This window comes from Lagenorhynchus albirostris, chromosome 3 (assembly GCF_949774975.1).
Source record: "Lagenorhynchus albirostris chromosome 3, mLagAlb1.1, whole genome shotgun sequence".
Taxonomy (NCBI): domain Eukaryota; kingdom Metazoa; phylum Chordata; class Mammalia; order Artiodactyla; family Delphinidae; genus Lagenorhynchus; species Lagenorhynchus albirostris.
In genome coordinates this window covers 107,064,631-107,085,213 of record NC_083097.1, presented here as the reverse complement: position 1 = coordinate 107,085,213, position 20,583 = coordinate 107,064,631, and the positions used below count along the sequence as shown (strand labels likewise).

The 20,583-nt window shown below is 35.1% G+C and overlaps 1 protein-coding gene across 1 annotated transcript in view; it reads right to left on the bottom strand.

Annotated features, from left to right (window-relative positions):
* ADAMTS19 (ADAM metallopeptidase with thrombospondin type 1 motif 19) overlaps positions 1-20,583 on the bottom strand; it is a 281,951-nt gene that overhangs the window by 120,773 nt on the left and 140,595 nt on the right. Inside the window, exons 9-10 of the mRNA XM_060146233.1 lie at positions 9,787-9,927; positions 8,217-8,367 (exon numbers count right to left, since the gene is read on the bottom strand). Of these exons, the coding sequence (XP_060002216.1) occupies positions 8,217-8,367; positions 9,787-9,927 (292 nt within the window). The remainder of the gene's footprint in view (positions 1-8,216; positions 8,368-9,786; positions 9,928-20,583) is intronic.

Below are 20,583 nucleotides of genomic sequence, written 5' to 3'. Positions count from 1 at the left end.
TCATGAAGACAGAAACTGATGTAGTCAAAGCTGTCAAAACCTGAAGGGACAATCCCAAAAGGAAGAGAGTCAGAGAAGTTTAGGTCTTTAGGTGGCACCTGTACCATACATGCAAGGGACACAATAGCCAAATAGCCCAGATAAGGAAAGAGTGAGCTGATCCAACATATGAGGTACTATCCACAGTAGGCAAGATAGTTTCCAGTTTGAGTCTAACAAACTTAATTCCCTGTGAAAACAAAAACCAAAACACTATTTGGAGGAATATAACAGAATCCAGAGTATCTGCTGCAACAGGGGTCAGCTAACTCTTTCTGTAAAGTGACAAATAGTATACAGTTTAGGCTTGTGGGCCACACGATCTCTGTTGCAACTATTCATCACTGTCATTGTAGTTTGAAGGCAGCCAAAGAGAACATGTGAACAAATGGGGATGACTGTGTGCTAGTAAAACTTTATTTACAAAAATAGGCAGCCGGTCTATTTGAAGGCAGCCAAAGAGAACATGTGAACAAATGGGGATGACTGTGTGCTAGTAAAACTTTATTTACAAAAATAGGCAGCCGGTCCCTACTCCACTGTTTGCAAAAAATTAATGTATTAATATATAATATGTTAATGTATTAATATTGTAGAATAAAAACATATGTGTACACAAATAATCATTCACAAATCTTCTAAGTAGGCTTACTCATAATAGCTAACATCCCAGATGTCTACTAAGAGGTGAATTGATAAACAAAACAGTATATACCAGTGGAATACTATGCATCAAGAAAAAAGAACTAATTACTCATACACATAAAAAGATACAAAGAATGTCTTACTTTTGAATACAGAGGAAAATTTGGTTTCTCCAATGTCAAGTAGGAGAGGAGAACAAGAGTAAAAAGTAGAGCATAGGGCTTCCCTGGTGGCACAGTGGTTGAGAGCCCGCCTGCTGATGAAGGGGACACGGGTTCGTGCCCCAGTCCGGGAGGATCCCACATGCCGCGGAGTGGCTAGGCCCGTGAGCCATGGCTGCTGAGCCTGTGCGTCCGGAGCCTGTGCTCCGCAACGCGAGAGGCCACAACAGTGAGAGGCCCACGTACCGCAAAAAAAAAAAAAAATAAAGTAGAGCATAAATAAGAAACACAAACACAAAATAAGCTGACAGTAAAAATCCTAAAAAACATTAATTTAAATCAATGTAAAAAATGTTAAACTAGCTGATGAAAATACCAAAAAATGGTTACATTGGTTTAAACAGAAAAATATAAAATCTAGCAATTGCTCTTCTCTAGTAAACATACCCATCTATCCATACCCATATTTGTATTTATGTTTTATTGGAAAGGTTGAATATAAAGATGTGACAAATATTAGCCAGGATAATGGTTTTAATGCCAGAGAAAACAGATTTTAAGACACGTCATAAAAAATGCAGAAGAGAAAAGCAGATCAACAGATGAAAAACCATAAATATGTATGCACCTATAATATAATTCAACATTATATAAAGTAATAGCTGACAGAAATACAGGGAAAAATAAATAAATCAGTAGTTTGAGTGGGATATTTTAACACGTCTGTCAGTTACTAATGGATCAATCAAACCAAATAAGCAAACAGATATTTTGAATAATAATATACTTCATCTATAGTGACAGATAATGAACTTCAAAAACCACACATTCTTCAGCTGAAGACCTAAATAGACATTTCTCCAAAGAAGACATACAGATGGCCAACAGGCACATGAAAAGATGCTTAATAGCTAATTAGTAGAGAAATGCAAATCAAAACTACAATGAGGTATCACCTCACACCGGTCAGAATGGCCATCATCAAAAAGTCTACAAATAATAAATGGTGGAGAGGGTGTGGAGAAAAAGGAACCCTCTTACACTGTTGGTGAGAATGTAACTTGGTGTAGCCACTATGGAAAACAGTATGGAGGTTCCTTAAAAAACTAAAAATAGAGTTACCATATGATCCAGAAATCCCATTCCTGGGCATATATCCGGAAAAAACTCTAATTTGAAAAGTTACATGCACCCCAATGTTCATAGCAGTACTATTTACAATAGCCAGGACATGGAAGCAACCTGAATATCAATTGACAGATGACTGGATGTAGAAGATGTGGTGTGTGTACATGTGTGCATGCGTTTGTGTATATATACATATATATATATATATATATATGATGGAATATTATTCAGCCATAAAAAAGAATGAAATAATGTCATTTGTGGCAACATGGATGGACCTACAGACTATCATATTAAGTGAAGTAAGTCAGACAGAGAAAGATAAATATCATATGACATCACTCATATGTGGAATCTAAAAAAATGATACAAATGAACTTATTTACAAAACAGAAAGAAAACAACCTTATGTTTACCAAAGGGGAAAGAGGGGAAGGGATAAATCGGGAGTTTGGGTTTAATGGATACACACTACTCCATATGAAATAGAGAAACAACAAGGACCTACTGTATAGCACAGGGAACTATATTCAATATCTTGTAATAACTATAATGGAAAGGAATCTGAAAAAGAATATATATATACACATACACACACAAAAAAACCAAAACAAAAACAGCACAACTTAATTGGAGAACTTGATGGATTCAACCACTTCAAAATTTTAAAATGACATTGTATAAAAAGTTAACACACAATGACATACTTTAAGGAAGTGTCACCTAGAATATAGAATATAGAAAGAACTCCTGCAAATCAGCAAGAAAAACAGAAAGTTTAAAAAATGGGCAAAATGTAAATAGGCAATTTACAAAGATAGAGATAAAATAAATAAATAAAAGATAAAAAGATAAAAAAAATAAAAGCCCACGTCAATAAGAAGGCGTGAAAAAAAATTAGTCCTAAGGAAAAAAATTAAGGAGCTAGATTATCTAGACAAATAATGTGCCATCAAACTCATGTGCTCACATACCATGTAGGACTAAAGCTCGAAGAATAGGATGAAGCTTTGATTAGATGGCAAAACAGGCAGGCTCAATTCCTGGTAGCTTTAACCCACCATAACTTTATTGATCTTATAGGAAGAAAGGACAATAAAAATCTTCAACTTCACCAATCTTAACAACATGATTTATCAATGATACTGTATTAGTTGCCCAAACAACTACTTTCCATCAAGGGATATTTCATGCTCTTTTAGTCCTAACTCCTATTGCCTCTGGAATTTCACAATGCCAAATCACAGAGACGCAATATTCTATAATTCTTCATAAGGTACTCATTTCAATGCCAGCATGTTCATTAGATCAAATGAGAGATTTTAGAAGTCCTACATACTTTGATATATTAAGTCGATATAAGAGAAATGTAAAACTGGAACTTTACGTGGTACTTTCACTTTAAGTCATCATATGATTCAATTACACTAGAAAGTTTTCGATACAATATAATATGTATGCAACTCACATTGTGCCTAGTCCAAAACCAAAGGCAGAAGCTTAAGTTTCCTGGAGGTCTTCATTTTTTTTTTTAAGCAAACTTCCTTCTCATTCAAATAATGTAACTCTCAAGCAGCCACTTCTTATTGGTTCTAAGGAAACATCCATACCTCTGTATTCTTAGCCAGGCTAAGTAATTTTAGGCAGCTATTAAGATAACTTGATGCAGTTGTAGCTGGCTCAGCCACAAGATGCCAGATGGCCTAGAGGCACCAAATGCTTAGGACTCAGGAATAAGGTCATCCGAGAAGTTAGCATATTCATACAGAAGAGTGAGCAATTATTGCTGAGGGTCGAGATGTTTCACAAACATCTCTACAGCTATGCCTTTAAACATTTTGCAGATGTAAGCTGCTATCCTAAGGGTAAATTTATATCATTAATTAGATCAGCATGTACATAATGTTGGAGTCCCTAGTGCTTGTATATAACTATTTGTCAGTAAGAATGGAAGAGCAATATCTAATTCAAATACTATGGGCCAACTACCATTGTCTCATATTGTACCAGAAACACACACGTTGAAAAGTTGCTGCAAATCCTTACTCCATGCAGCTCAACACTTATTTATAACTGAATGGAGATATAAGATGGACATACGGATGCCTGATTAACTCATGTGTAAGCTGTGAAACATAAGCTACATACCCTTATAGGTTGTTATTTATGGAGCCATTGAATTAATATTTTAGATGGTTATCTTCATATTTTCTGGACATATTATATATCTAAGAATCAACTATTTCTATGAGTAAAATTTTAGAGTTATTATTCCATCATTCACTCGATTCACTTATTAATTTAACAAATACTTATTGAGCACTCTTTTAGGTGCCAGAGGTACAGTGATAAAAAGGACTGACAACTCTTTTGATGTTATGGAGCTTGCCTTCTAGGAGGTTCGTTTTGTATAAAGTCTAGATGACAGACTGGTAGATATGGCGACTTCACGTGTATCCCCTTGAAAGTGTACGTGAGTGGCTTAACGCGCTGAACTATTCTATCTTCTACACTTATAACTACTTCCCCTTATATTTTTAATTTCTACTTCCTTACCCTCAGGTGTTCAGGGATGTCAAGAAAGCATCAAGTAATAGTGTCCCAAACCCTGTGGGAAAACCATAGCAATTGCATATTCTCAGACTTCATTTTACTCCCCTTGTCTTCAGCTTTTGGAATTTCTAATCATTTCCACTTTGAAAAATGTCTTCACTTAGCCTCCAAGATCTTACTTTCTCTTGGTTCGATTCCTACCAATAGACTTCTTCAGAGTTTTAATTGTTGCTTCCTCCTTATTTTCCTAACCTCTAAATATTGTAGTGATTAAGTTCTCACTCTTCGAATTTTTCCTCTTCTAACTCATTTCCTAGTGTCATCATTTAATATCATGTCTTCAGTATCTCCTACTTGTTGAGGACTTCCAGATAGATATCTATCCTGGACCTACAAACATCTCTAGTTGGATGTCCAACTGACATCTTAAACTTAAAACATGAACCTAACTCCATGCCAGTGCATTTGCTTTCTGTTTCTTCTTGCTACATTTTCCCCAAGATAAATGCATGGCTGGCTACCTAACTTCCTTCAGATTTCTAAACAAATGTCACTTGCTTTAGGAAGCCTTCCCAAATCATCCTGTATAAAATAGCACCATTCCTACCCTCCCATCCCTGGTTGTATTCCCTGTCTTTGTTACCTGAACTTATACTTCTCCAAAACACTTATTACTAACTGACATATTATATATGTATGTACTTATTGTCTGTTTCCCCAGCTAAAATTAAGCTCCATGAAGCTGGGGGTTACTTCCTACTGTGTTATTAGTACACAGAACAGCACCTGGAAAGTAGCTGGAACTCAATAAATATTTATCAAATCAGTGACTGAATTTTTAAATAATCTCTTCTGTGGCTCTATCTACCTATTTACCTACCTACCTACCTACCTAATTTCTATGCTTTGCAAGCTGCACTCATTTGGGATGGAAATGATGATTTTTCAAGGTGGTATCAGAATGCTGTTTTGGATTTTAGAATGAAAGAAGTCCAGCCTCTTAGCCCTAAGAGACTTCGAAAGATAACATAGCTCCATTTCTTGTTCTATAGAGTGTGGCTTAGAAAGAAAAAGAGTTTTGACTAAGGTTACACAACTAATGAGAGGCAGAACCACTGTTAGAGCCCAGGCTTCATGCCTTTCCAGCCAGTGCTCTCCAACCAAACCCCTATTAGGAGGCATTGCTTCTCCTTGGCTGCCCACAGCAGCCCAATCCTTTCTGGCATTATTTTAAAATTGTCCTTAATGAAGATTACACACAGATAGAACTAGAGAAAAATCTGGTTTTATGAATAAAAATGTCACATCTAGATAATTTCAGGAGAAAAAAGGAGAACATTTCTGGATACTTGAGACCTAAAACTTAATTCTGTTTGTGCAAAATGCCTAGTTTAAAACAAGGCAACAATCTAGGATATTAAGAAACGGATTTAATATCCCCTAACAAATAGTTATACTTTCAGAGGTGGAGAAAAAAATCCATGCAGGTAGGTTAGTGAGAAACAACCATATAAATAGAGCAAATAGCCTAAAAAAGTTTAAAAAATCAATTAAAATATTTCTTGACCATGATGGTGTAGGTGCTGTAAGGGATAAAGCAAATTCAGTCTAAACACAGGATCTGATCTAAGGTTTTTCCCACACAAAGACACAAAGTAAAGAAGTTTGGATTCCATAAGAAGCAGTAGAGCATAGTAGTTACATATACTCTATTCTTTGGATTTGCATCTAACACTCCCTCTGCATAGATGTAATAACTTAATTGTGTTATTCAACTTCTACAGGCCTCAAACTGTTGGTCTGTAAAACAGGACTAAATATCAACTATGGCATATAATTGTTATAAGAATCAAAATAGGTCATAAATCTAAATGATTTACACACTGTGGCATCCATTTTAGAGTTCAAAATATTGTGGAATGATACTAGTAAAATTTAACTAACTGCAATATATAATTTAAAATAATTTCTAAAATTTTTAAAAATAGTATTTATGAAAAATGATCTAAAATTTACCAAAATCACTTTTGAAGTTGATCATTTGCTGAGTTTTTCTAACACTTGGGGTACTTCATAAAATATGAACAATTTTCATTGATCAAGTCTATCAATTTTCTGTACTACATGAACTGAAACCATCTCCTATGCAATAGTATGATAGTAATCATAGGCAGCCTACTCTGTTTTCCAAAACATGATAATTTCAGCATGTAGATGTGTTTACCTACAAAACCAAACTTGTGGACCTCAAAACATTCATTTTACCATGACGATTTAAGAAACAAGATTGTGACCCAATTTTTGATTGTCTAAAGTCCTTGGAGATGAGAGTAGATTGAACAAGATTGGTAGATGAGATCAGAGAGGTATTAGGACAGATAATACAAAGTCAACCTGGCTACTGCTGTAATTATCACACCCAATGCTAAGCTCCAAGGATCCATTGGTCTGCCACATGTGAACCCTTGGGTGTCCAGTCACAATCACACACCTGTATCAGTTCCTCTTGAGGTCTAATATTGCCAGATGAGTATTACAGTCTATACATTCTTTCACATTTAATGGAGCTCCAACTTCTTCATACATTCACTTATTTTAATCTTAAGTCAAATATTCACTGAGTGCCTACCATGTGCTAGCCATTGGACTAGGTGCTGGAGAAACACTCTGCCCTCCTGGAGCTTACACACTAGGGTGGGAAATTAATAAGAGGAAAGTAACAAACAAGTGAATAACTCCTTTGATAAGAACAACGAAGCAGAGAGAGCATATGTCATAATGCTGTATAACCTTTTCCTTATAATGAATTTTAATTATTCTGCCAGTAATCCAAGACAGCATTATCTTCAACAAAGCCAAACTCCTTTGAGGCAATCACAGAAACTTAGGTACAGTGAAATACAGCTCTCAATTCACTCTAAGCATGAATATCAGTTGAAGCCTGAAATACAAAGTGTGCGCGAGTATGTGTATTGGAAAGAGGTAGGAAGAAATGGGCAGCTAGGGGATGAGCTTCAGACAGACAGAAGAAAAGAAAAAAGGAACGGTAAATAGAGCTAAATTCTTACATCAATTATGAAGGTCATTTTGCTCAATCTTTCAGATTTTAGATTTTTCTAGAATGGGACAATTGGCCTCTCAGAGTAACTAGTGACTGAATACTAATATAAAGACACTGCTTAGTTCACCATCAGACGTTTACCCTTTTCCTTTAGTTTAACTATTTAGAAATGTACTCTCTAATTTTTATTCCTATAGAACATATTTTTAACAATTTATTTTCAGAGTTAAAAGATATAATCCTTCCTCCAAAATTACATGTTCATATATCATTTTTATGACATTTTCACCCGGTTACCTACCATGTAAGCAAGTAAGAGATTTAAAACAAAAGCAACGAACTGGCATAATGCAAAGACTTTTCTGACTTCAGTGCCATTTTTGAAGTAGAAATTCTTGCGTCATTCCTTCCTGACTTTAATTAAATACCGACACCTATTTCTATCACTTTCAAAATGTTAGGGGGAAAATGCAGAAACCTTTTCTTAGAAAATCCTTCTTTCCAATACTGGGATGCTTTGAAGCCACAAACTCTAAAATAAAGTCATCTTCCCCTCCTCCAATCAATACTTCTAAATAATGGATGTGAACATACACTTAAAAAAAATCCTACCTGGATACAACTCTTACCTGCATCTCTTGACAAAAGGAAGCCAATGGCCCAAAGAGAATCTGACATTGCTCGTCAGCAGTGTATGTCATCTCTGGCAACTTGGAGGGAACCATCACGGAATTGACACTCTGGGGATTTGTCTGTAGCAAGCAGTTACTGGCCTTTGACCTGGCGATATGCAGATATGTGTAACATTTTGAGTTAAATGTAAAAAGTTGTTATAATTAGTTAACACAGCAACAGGAAACATTTCGATACTACTAAAATATGTTCTTACTTTTATTTATAAGCTCTTCTATTGAATGCTCATAGAAATTATCCCATGTATGAGAATCATTTGTTTATAATTATTATGATAAACCTAATAATAAAAAAAGTTCAAATTAATAGGACTTTTTGTTTTTAAAGATCTTTCATATGGATTAACTCAGCTAATCTACATAACACTGTGAGGTGGTTATTATTTTACATATTTATAAGATGAAGAAGCTCAGAGAGTAACTTGTCCAAAAGTAATGTATGAAGGTAAGAAATCAACTATATTCTGGGATTTAAGGAATCTATGGAAAGCATTCTCAAGTGACTATTAATAGTGTGAATATTCTTCTACTTGACATTGTACTACAACTTCCATTTATGGGGTAGAATTTAATTTTATCATAGTTCTGATTCACGAGAAGACAACTACACAAAATCCTGCACTCATTAGGGCCTACTGAGGGGCTACTGTTGCAGTGACAAAGAGAATGCCCAGACTCTACTGCACATATTTCTGGAAAAAGTTATAGTAATGCAATAAATATATTTTAGTAGATTCTAATATTCATTTGACAAAAAATTAGCTTGACAATTTAAATGGCATGGAAAAATAAATTTGTGTAGTGAATTTAGCTAGTTAGATGTTCCTATATTTCTTACTTAGACTTTTGGATACTTTAAGCATCTCTCACTCACTAATTGGGACTTTACATAACATCTGTTGGTACTGTTTCATCTTCCCCTTCTATTACTGAAGGAAAAAGTAAAGAACAGGGTTTTAACATGAAAATTAGAACAGTAATACTTTTTTTCATTTCCTTTTCCAACCAGGCAGAAGCTACCTATTACCAAAGCTGAAGGTTGAAAAGAGGAGAATCAAGGACTATTATAATGGTGAAAACTATGCATTGACATTAATGAAAAAAGATTCAGAGTGCAGAACTACCACAGTGGAAAGGTGGAGCTTTTGTTAAAGAGGTTCTTTATAACAACAGATATAGAGGGATGAACAATGAAAATGTTTCCACTGAGAAATTTTGAAGAGGCAATTAAATATTATGAAAGATTTTGTATCATTATAATAACTTTCAACCTTACAAATCACCTTGCCCATCCTCTTGTTTGAAAGTGTGGAAACTAAGAAGCAAGTGGGTTAAATAATATGTCCCAGTTCGCACCATGAGTCAGTGGGGAACCAGGAGTGGATCCCAGCACCTTGATTCCTAATCTGGTGGCTGTTCCCCTCTGCCACACCACCCTCCCAGGTTGGTAGAGGAAGCAGGCACACATACACATTCATGACACAGCAACAGCTAGTGACCTCAGTACCTTAGAAATCTTTCCAAATCTTCCTTGCTACATTGGGACCACGAGACATCACCGAGATTTTGTCCTTTAATCCATTCACCAGACATGATATGAAGACCATCAGCACATGATGGGTGGTCATTGTCATGATTAATCCCCATGCTGATTTGGAATATAAAATTTAAAAATTACATTAGATAGATATTTTTAACCTGTTATTATACTTGCAATTAAACAACAGTTAAATAATTAAAATAATGGGAGAGAAATTCGTTTTTATTTTTTATTTTCTTTTTTATTGAAGTAGAGTTGAATCACAATGTGTGTGAATTACTGCTGTACAGCAAAGTGACTCAGTTATATATATACACATTCATTTTCATATTCTTTTCCATTATGGTTTATCACAGGATATGGAATACAGTTCCCTCTGCTATACAGTAGGACCTTGTTGTTTATCCATTCTATATCTAACAGTTTGCATCTGCTAACCCCAAACTCCCATTCCACCCCTCCCACACCCTCCCTTCCCCTTGGCAACCACTGGTCTATTCAGAGAGAAATTAGTTTGTTTTTTTTTTTTAATTTTTTTGATGTGGACCATTTTTAAAGTCTTTATTGAATTTGTTATAATATTGCTTCTATTTTATGTTTTGGATTTTGGCCACGGGGCATGTGGGATCTTAGCTCCCTAACCAGGGATCGAACCCACACTCCCTGCATTGGAAGGTAAAGTCTTAACCACTGGACTGCCAGGGAAGTCCCGAGAAATTAGTTTTAAAGGTCAACATAACATTAGATTTCAGACTGATTTATTTTTAAAATTTTATGGTCTATATTAAAGGTCAATGTTTTCACTTAGTAAAAAACATTCTCCCAATCAATCTAGTAAATAACATGCTTAGTTCACCTGTATCAAAATGATCTATAGATATATTTTTGACATAGTAGCAGGTATGAAGCACATAGAAGTGGTAAGTTTCTATTCAATCACACTAGATTCTTGCTCTTGCCTAAAGATCCTTTATTCATTCCTTTTATCAAATCCGAAAACACATTAAAGTATTATTTTTCCTCAAGTGCTTCATGAGATAGTCTTTCTCCACTCATCATAAAACACAAACTGTCCCTGGGAAACCTGAACACTCTCGGCCATCTTCATCTTTTCTACTGAATCCTGAATCTGTTGCTCCAAGTTGTAACTCTATTCTAAAACTCTGACTTATCTTCTGATGGACGTATTAGAAGACTGTTAAATTCAGTATGTCTAAAAGCTGCCCTTAATATTTTCTCTTTCAAACCTCTCTGTACTCCTGAATTCTTTTTCTCGCTTGTTCTCTTTTGTGTGCCTTTGCTAGCCCAAGAATCTTCAGGTCATCATTTATTCCTTCCTCTCCCAAATTATCACCCAATTATTTACTAATTGTTAGGGGCAAGCCCTGCTAATCTACTTTCTAAATATTTCCTTCAACTGTTATTTCCTTTCAATTCCTTCTGTTACTATTAAAGAGGATTATAAAAATATTTAATCCTGAAAATTACTATGGCATTCTGAGTGGGTTCTGTGCTTCTAATCTTTGGCAACATTCTCCCTTTTCCTCCTGCCCTGCTCCAGTAAGATCTATTTAAAAACACAATCGGGCTGCCTTTCATCTGCTTTTCCATTACCTATATAGGAATTTCCAGCTCCTTAACATGGTACACAGTTTCTTAATCTTCTTCCAAGCCATTTATTGCATTTCTTTTCAGCAAGAGCAAATGATCTGTAGTTTCCCAAACATTATGTTGTTCCTTATTCTCTTGCATTTTCTCTGTGTCATATACCATAAAAAAGGGGCTCATAAGCTTGAATTAAACAATTCTATGAGGTAGGAACTATTATTATAATAATATAATACCCCTTCTTCTGATGAGAAGTAACTTTCCCAAGGTCATACAACAAGAAAGTGGAAAGTAGTGATGTTTGAATTGAGGAGTCTGGCTCTAGAATCATGTGACTAACCACTGAAGTCCATTCCCTCCCTGACCCTATCCAAAGTGCCTTGCCTTCAACACCTTTCCCTGGATAAATTCTACTTGATCTTCAAGATTCACGTAGATTACTTTCACGAGGTTTTCTTTTACTAAACTCCCACCTCACCTACGGGAACTGTCTCTGTTTTCCCAACACAGGATTCTGTGAACAACATTACTACAGTTTTTTCTACATTGTACTCTATGTTTTTACTCTTGGTTATCTCTCCAGTTTCTTGAGGATAGGAACTTACTCATTGCTCTAAGATCCTGGCATATGGGAACCATACTCTATAAATGGTATTTAAATGTTGAACCAAGTCAGCATGTATTTGGGTTGGCCAAAAAGTTCGTTCGGGTTTTCTGCAAGAGGTTATGCGAAAATATGAATGAACTTTTTGGGTAACCCAACAGAATTACTTCTATTTCAGTAAAAGTTGCATATAATCTCCTATGAATTCTCATAATGAGGACATTAAAATAACTGTTTGTGAGAGAGTTAATACTGAAGAAGTAGAAAGAGGAAAGCTTGGTTTTGCACATGTTAAGTTTGAGATGATGGCAAGATAGTCCAATGCTCCCTTTTCTCATTGTGTAATGATCTAGATAATAGTCTTTCATAAAAATTTTGTGAACAGGAATATATATATGATATTTTAAAATACTAATAAAAGAATATTGTTATAGAAGTTGCTAAAGGAAATTACAACTATACTACCTATATTTTCTCATATGAAAATGAAAATTTTCAAGACTACTGAACTACATTTTTGGTTAAATAAACTAAAGATTTAAATCAAAATGGTTAGATTTAATGTTTTTGAAAGAAGAAAATGATATAGATGGAATTAATTAATTTATGAAGAAGAGTAATGAATTAAAAGTTCATTATGTTTGCTAACTTGAAGATTATGGAAATTATATAAATAAAATTTAAAATATACTGTTGAATATCATCCTTCACTTTTAGTGTTACAAAAATTCACCTATATGATACACCATATTTCTCTTTCCTCGTCTAACTAATGTCCTTAAAAAGGGTTTGTATCAATATATATTAATAGAATGACTGACAGAGAGAACAGGAAGAAAAATGTTTTCATACTTTGAAGATAAAGAGAAAAAGTAAGACATGATATGGAGTAGGTAGGGGCCAATTCACTTAGTGAGGGCTAGAGTGAAAGACGTAGGAGTTAGATTTGAATCATGTGTCTCCCCCTTATTCATGTGACCAGAGGCAATTTAAATAATAATAAAGGAATAAATGTGCCTCAGTTTCCTCATCTGTTAAATATACTTTTCTGACTCGTTGTGAAGGTTACATGAGGATGATATAAAATGCCTGGCACAGTGCCTGCAATATAGCAGGAACCCATAACCTTTTTTTTTTTTTTTTTAAACTGGGGCAGTAAATCAGAGAAGTTTTATCCTATCTCTCTAATTTGTCAAAAAAACACAGAGATAACCATCATTAAAGGCAATCTGCTGTATTGGCTGACTTTCATAAAAGTGGGGATTTAAGAAAAGCCAAGTAAATAATAATGGCAAGAAGTTACTTTGTCTGGATGTTAAATTAAAATAAGAAATTGTAAATATGCCACAATCTCCCAGATTGATAAAGACGCCTAATGCACTGACTGTACGGTTCCAATGCTGCCCCTGCCTGCATCACTGTCTCACCTCCCCCAGGGATTCTGGCTGCAGCACACATTGCCAGGTGACCCTGTTATAACAACAGCCACTTGCCATGTGGAACATACTCAACTCTTCCATCTGTGGTGGTGCAGTCTTTCAAACCATACACAAATGCTATTATTTTTGAAAGGCAACTGGTCTTTTTCAGAAATAATAAAACTTCTTAAATAATGTGTCCATTTGAGAGAAGGAGAGGGACTCCTTCCAAGATTTAGCAATTTGGACATTTTCCCAAAGCAGTGTAATGTTATTTTCCAAATTGGGAAGATTACAACTTCTCATGCAGATGATCATTTTCCTTTTGGGATCCTGATTCTCATGTAAGAAATTAGCTACAGCCATGGAGAGATCTGGTGATACAAGCATTGTTTACCATTAGTTAAATTTTCCTAAAGCTATTTAACTTGTAACAGAAGTTATCATTAAATTGGGACAGGGCTTTTTTTTTTATAACCACACATCTGGAACTATCAGGAGACACTGCTTAGTACTGATCCTACAGATTTGAAATAAAACAACTGTGAACCTTTATTTGCGCCAGTCACTATGTTAATCATTTACAATGATGATATCATTTAATCCTCACAATACCCCCAGAATGTTTCTGTTATCATGACTTCTATCTTACAGATTAGGAAGGTGCTGAGGTTAATAGCAGAGCTGTGACTCAGACCCAGGCAGTCTGATGGGTCAAAAGAAGTGAACGTTAAATCACCAAACTATAGATCAAAAGTATCCATTTACATATAAGGTTTATTTTCTGAATAATTTTAAATGTCTCCTCTCTGTTAGCAGAAACGCACCTTCACACATACAGTCCCATAACCAAGTCGCATGCACTGTGTGGAAAACATTCTCGAAGTAAGACATTAGCAACACCTCTCCTCACACTGTGCAACTGAGCTACATTTTAATAATCTCAGTTTAAATTCACTTTGACAAAGATCCTTGGGCAAATAAACTCTCCACTAACATTGTACATGGTTGTCAAGTCAACTGAGAAAATATTTTTATCTTATAAAACTTCTCAACTTTAAACGTCTCTGCCAGGAAGTTTTGTGATATCCTGCGGAAAGCTGGAGAAGCATTTGGATTTTGAAGATGGTCCCTTTTGATGTTTAAAGAGTCAGAGAAGAGAACATTTATGAATTCACTCACATTTTTTGGATAATTTGGAAAGGATCCAATTTGTAAACAGTCATATTTTAAGAGAGTAAACTTTTTTGTGCTGAATACATTAAACATTTTGTCACAATATCTTATTTTCCACTAAAAGCCACATATTATATAGAAAAAATTAATTTATAAAAGGAAACAAACTATCACAAATGACACGTAATTTCATACCATTCAGTGGCTATATCTGATTTGATGTAACTTCACTCCTGTGTACTCATGGAAAAAAGCCCAACATTAAGAAATATGAGACATTTTCATTACTTTTTATACTTTAAATCATTTCACTTTGCACACAACAAATATGTACTTCCACTGGTAAGTCAAGAGGCAATGGAAAGTAAGTCAGCATCAAGATAAAAAATCAGAGGTCAAAAAATAAAGTAGGGGTACAAAAGGAGATTCCTTTTGACTTTGCTGTGTGTTACACAACAGTTTTATCTAGCAATTCAACAAATACTTGTTAAGAACACACTAAGTGCTAGGCACTGTACTGAGTTGGGGTCGTAAAAATGAGTAAGATCCAGTTTTTACCCTCAAGGAGTTTATCATATACTGGGGCTGGAACACTCCATCCCTTGCCCTCATGCAGCTAAAAGATGCCTGGATCCTGTCCTTCTACGTTCCATAAAGCTCTCCCACCCATTCCTCCTTTTCCAACACTACTTCCATCAACCAAGACAAGAGGTGACTTTCTTCACTTCTGGATTGTTGTTCTTCACTTCTGGATAACCCCTTCACACCTGGCCTTAACTCTTTGCCTTATTAAACAATTATTTAATTATTTTAATTCCTTATGAAAACATTAACAAAAATTAGTTCCCTAGGTAAAATCTTTCAATTTTCCTTGGCAAGCAACGATACTGAAAAAGTGAATAATGAACCAAAGGGCTGGTTAAAATGCAGATTCCTGAGCTCTACCCCAACCGATTAAAAGAGGCCTAAGACCTAAGAAACTTTATTTTAACACATTTTATCAATGATTCTTACTTAAAATTCTGAGAACCAATGAGCTACAAGATAAAATCCAAACTTTTTATCTTGTTTTCAAATAATCTGTAAACTGATTCCAATCTAATTTCCACTGGAACAGTTAATTCCAGCCTACTGTTTTGTACAGTCCCTTCCTTTCAGAATGCTTTCCACAGCTTATTTGTATTTACAAATGTAACTTAAATTTTAAGCCCTTCTTCCCATATAAAGGACTCTTCAATAAATTCTAGCACATATTTCTCATGATTCTTAACTTTTGTACCCTTCAAATATATGGCACAAAAAATATCAGAACTATCTTCTGTTTCTGGTGAATTTTAAGTAATATATACAAAGTATTACTACCTAGAATTTAAGTGTTCAGAGAATAAGAATTATATTTTCTTTTTAATTCCTTAAATAGTAATAAATAAATATACATAGATTTTATCAACTAATATAGAATCATAGGAGCAACTAAATATTCTGTACATTTGATGGAAAGTTGAAACTAATGTGGCATCTTACTGACTTAGGGAAACCATAAGCCTGAAAAGTCTATGGATGATCTGCTCAAGGAAGGCTGCTTGCCTTACTCTAGACCATACATTTGCCAAGAGAAATGCATTAGAGAAATGCAAACAGAAAGCCAATTCTTATATGGCTGTTCACTAGTTGGGTGATTTTTCTCCTCTTCCACCTACTCACTATGACGTCCAAACCTACATTTGAAGAGAATCTGGTATGGGAGTGCTGCTGCATCTCTGCTGGCTTACGTCCCATTCTGATTATTAACTTGGACAAACTACTTATTACTCTAACTGGTATCACTGTCTAAATAAAATAGCAAATACAAAAACTGTGCAAGTGGTCTTACAAGAATCTCGACTTCTCTGGTGGCACAGTGGTTGAGAATCCGCCTGCCAATGCAGGGAACATGGGTTCGAGCCCTGGTCTGGGAAGATCCCACATGACGCGGAGCAACTAAGCCCCCGTGCCACAAGTACTGAGCCTGCACTCTAGAGCCCCATGAGCCACAACTACCGAGCCCGTGTGCCTAGAGCCCACGCTCCGCAACAAGAGAAGCCTCTGCAATAACAAGCCCTCACCTGCCACACTGCAACGAAGAGCAGTCCCCGTTCACCGCAACTAGAGAAAGCCCGCACGCAGCAACAAAGACCAAGTGCATCCAAAAAGAAAAAAAAAAAAAAAATCGCCATAATAAGTACACTTCCTGCCAATCCAGTAAAAATTCTGAAGGATATAAAAGCATTCCTTGAGTGAACAGAGAGATGTATGGCCATTGGAGGCTGAAAATCTCCTTGTTACATTGAAGCATTCATAAAAATAATTATAATACTACTAATAATGAATTATTATTCATTCAATGTGTATTATTCATTCTGTGTTATGAGTCAACCAATGTGCCATGCAATTAGAGCATCACCAACCTAACAATGAACCTTGAAAGGAAAACTTATCCACATTTAGGAATGAAGAAAATTAGTAAAGACAGATTGACTTGCCCAGAGTTCATTCAGAGAGTAGCTGGCATGACAAGAATTCAAGTCCCAGTCTGCGTTGCTTTAATATGCTTTCTCTCATCTGCCCACTGAGTAATTTCTATCCTTAACCAAGGCGTGTGTACTAGAGGAAGATACTTGTGACTTTTGCTGTATGGAATTCTAAACGGTACAATATGGAAACAGTGAACTTACATGTTGCTATTACCAATTATAGTGGGTCAAGGAACATTAATTACAGAAAAATTAATTTTGAATATTTTAAGAAGCAACAGATTTCTAGAAACAAGAGTATATTTGTTTTTGTCTATTACAGTAATCTGTTATTTTATCTGTTTCCCATCCTAAGAGTCCTAGATGATGTACTGTCTTTATCTTCATTTCTTATTTACTTGTTACTGTTTGTCTACTCTCCCTTTAGAATATATCCTCTCTTTCTTATAGTAAGATATGCTGATGTAATCAATATACTGATACTGTATACTGATCTAATCAGTATATTGTACTACAAGATATACTTACTATAAGATATAGTAGATATACTGATGGGCATCAATGCAGAATGAAAGCCAAAAATTTTATTTCCTTCTAAAAGGGACTACTCTGTATGCTGAGAGAGATTAGCCAAATTTAAGCTTACAGGATACCTCCTGGAGCGTATGTTACCTTCTTATTTAATTAGCAGAATTTTAGATTAAATAGTACTATTGCTGAAACTTCTGGAATTGTCCCTTCCAAGTCCACGACTTCAGGACGTGCATGAAACAGCTGAACAGGCCTGTAACCAAACTTCAAAGAAGACTCATCATAACTGATGTATAATTTAACTACTGTATTTCTACACAGTTAATTTTATATAAGAATCAAAATAGCATGTGCCAGAAAGGAAAAATATGTTGTCATATTTGTATTTTTATAGTCATAAAACCATATTTTCCAGTCAAGGCAATTGCATTCCTTGACCCAAACTAATTCCTCTTTCCCTGCTTCTGGAACTCAAATGCTCTCTACCCTGAATCTCAAAATGGTTGTCCAAAAGGTGAGTATTCCTAAAACAAATGCTTATTCATTCATACAATAAATATTTGAGTTCCTATAATATACAATGCACTCAACCTGGTACAATATGAGAAAAAAATGTATTAGACACTAATCCTATTTTTATAGAGATTCCTGTCTAGTAGGGAGTGTATGTGTGTATAAATATCAGTATAAATCAGTATATATTAGAAATTAAGCTACAAGTGATATTTACAACTAACAGTGTAAGGGAGTTAAAAAAGGAGATACATTTCCAGCTGGACTTTCAGGTCTAATTTCACAAAAAGGATTACATTTGGTTTGACCATTAAAGGGATTACATTTGTCTTTACTTAATGGATAAGTAAAACTGAAAAAGGTATAAATCAGTAGGGCTGGGAGTTGGAATAAGAAAAAAGCATTAATAAAGACATGAAGCTTGAAAATTATGGATTGTTTACATTCATGAAATAGAGAAGTAGCTTATAAAGTTAGAAAGATAGATTGGGACCAATCTGCAAAAGTCATGAATCTAAGGCTATGGAATTTGGAGTTCATTCATTAGGTGGTAAGGAGCAATAAAGATTTCTGAACTGAAGATCAGAACCATAATTCAGGAAGCTGAATCTGATGAAAGTAAGATAGATTAGAAAGATTAGGTGCTGAGGCAAGGAGACCGCTGAGGTGGGTATTGCAATAGTCCAAGCCTGGATAAATAACAGAAGAGGGAATGGAAAGATGGGCTAACTATTTCAGATGACCAATGAACAGAATTTTACAACTGATTATGGAAGGAGCTAAGACTAGAAAGAGTTAAAGATGTTTTAGATGTCTCAACTTAAGAACTGATAACAATATTGATGCCAATAACAGAAATGCAGATGTCTGAAGAAGTGGGTTATAACTTGGCCCTACCTTGGTTCTACCCAGGCAAAATTTCCATCAAAGCATGTAAGCAAATGTCATTGATTTCAAAGCCTTATTAATTACAAGGCATCTACATTGTTCGTACTCTGGGATTACTTAAAACTTTAGCAGGTGCCCCAAATATCTGTTGCCTTCAAGGAGCTAACTTTGCATATTTATTGCCTCATTAACTTCTCAGTTCCAAAGAAACCTGAATTGTCAACTTAGTGGAAAAGCCATGTCTCTAAGCCAAAGTTTAATAAATATATATTAGTCTTTTCCCCTTGGTTCAAAAAAGCAAAACAAAAACCAAAAACATACAAGTATTTTGGCCATGTGAAAACATGTTCTGTGTTTTTATAGTCACATAATTTATAAGTAGTTTTCCCTAATGTATGTAATTTTATCCATTCATCATCTCTATGAAGTAGGCAATCTAATTATCCGATGAGATTCTTAATCAGTAAATAAATTGTATATGTTTAATGCAGTTTCTTTTAACTTTTAAAAATGCAGAACTCTGCTAGAGCTTTTTTATTTTCTTGACACTATCTATTACAAGTATAAATTACCATAAATGTGCTAAAGTCAAATTACAAAATTGTATCGTAAACTGTTTTCAAGACAAACAACTTTGTCTACAACCTTATATCCATACTATTATTTCAATAATATAAACCTATCTTAAAAGGACAGTTTTTATAATTAGGAAAACAAAGTGCTGAGGCATCAGATACTAAATGGTCAAAAAATAAATACTATTTCATTAATATAAGACAGTGATCATTTTCAAGTCCTTATGATTACTTTTATTGGCTACTTATTTTTAAAGTAATGGGATAAATTTAACAAGTGAGAAAAAGATGAGATGCTTAACCATTCTAGTAAGCAAAGAAACACAAAACAAATTAAATTATAATTTAACATGTGCTAAACTCAAAGCTGGGAAAATAAACTGAAACTGTATTTACCAGAAGTCTTCTATTTAAATTTGGATAAATATTGCATATGGCCTCCAAAAATAGTGCCCCACTTACACACCTCTCAAAAATGTATAAGAATATCTATTTCCTCATAGACGAACGCTTTTCATTCACTTACACTGTTAATCGAAAAATCATTTAACAGCTATTTATAGAGCACAAATGAAAGGTGTGAGAGATACAATGTTAAACAGCAATGACAGCAGAAACAAACATAAAACAAAACAAGACACAGCCCCTGTCCTCAAGAAACACAATCTAGGGCTTGCCTGGTGGCACAGTGGTTAAGAATCCACCTGCCAATACAGGGGACACAGGTGTGAGCCCTGGTCCGGGAAGATCCCACATGCCGCGGAGCAACTGAGTCTGTGTGCCACAACTACTGAGCCTGCACTCTAGAGACCGCGAGCCACAACTACTGAGCCCACGTGCCACAACTACTGAAGCATGCACACCTAGAGCCCATGTTCCACAACAAGAGAAGCCACCGCAATGAGAAGCCCGAGCATCGCAATGAAGAGTAGCCCCCG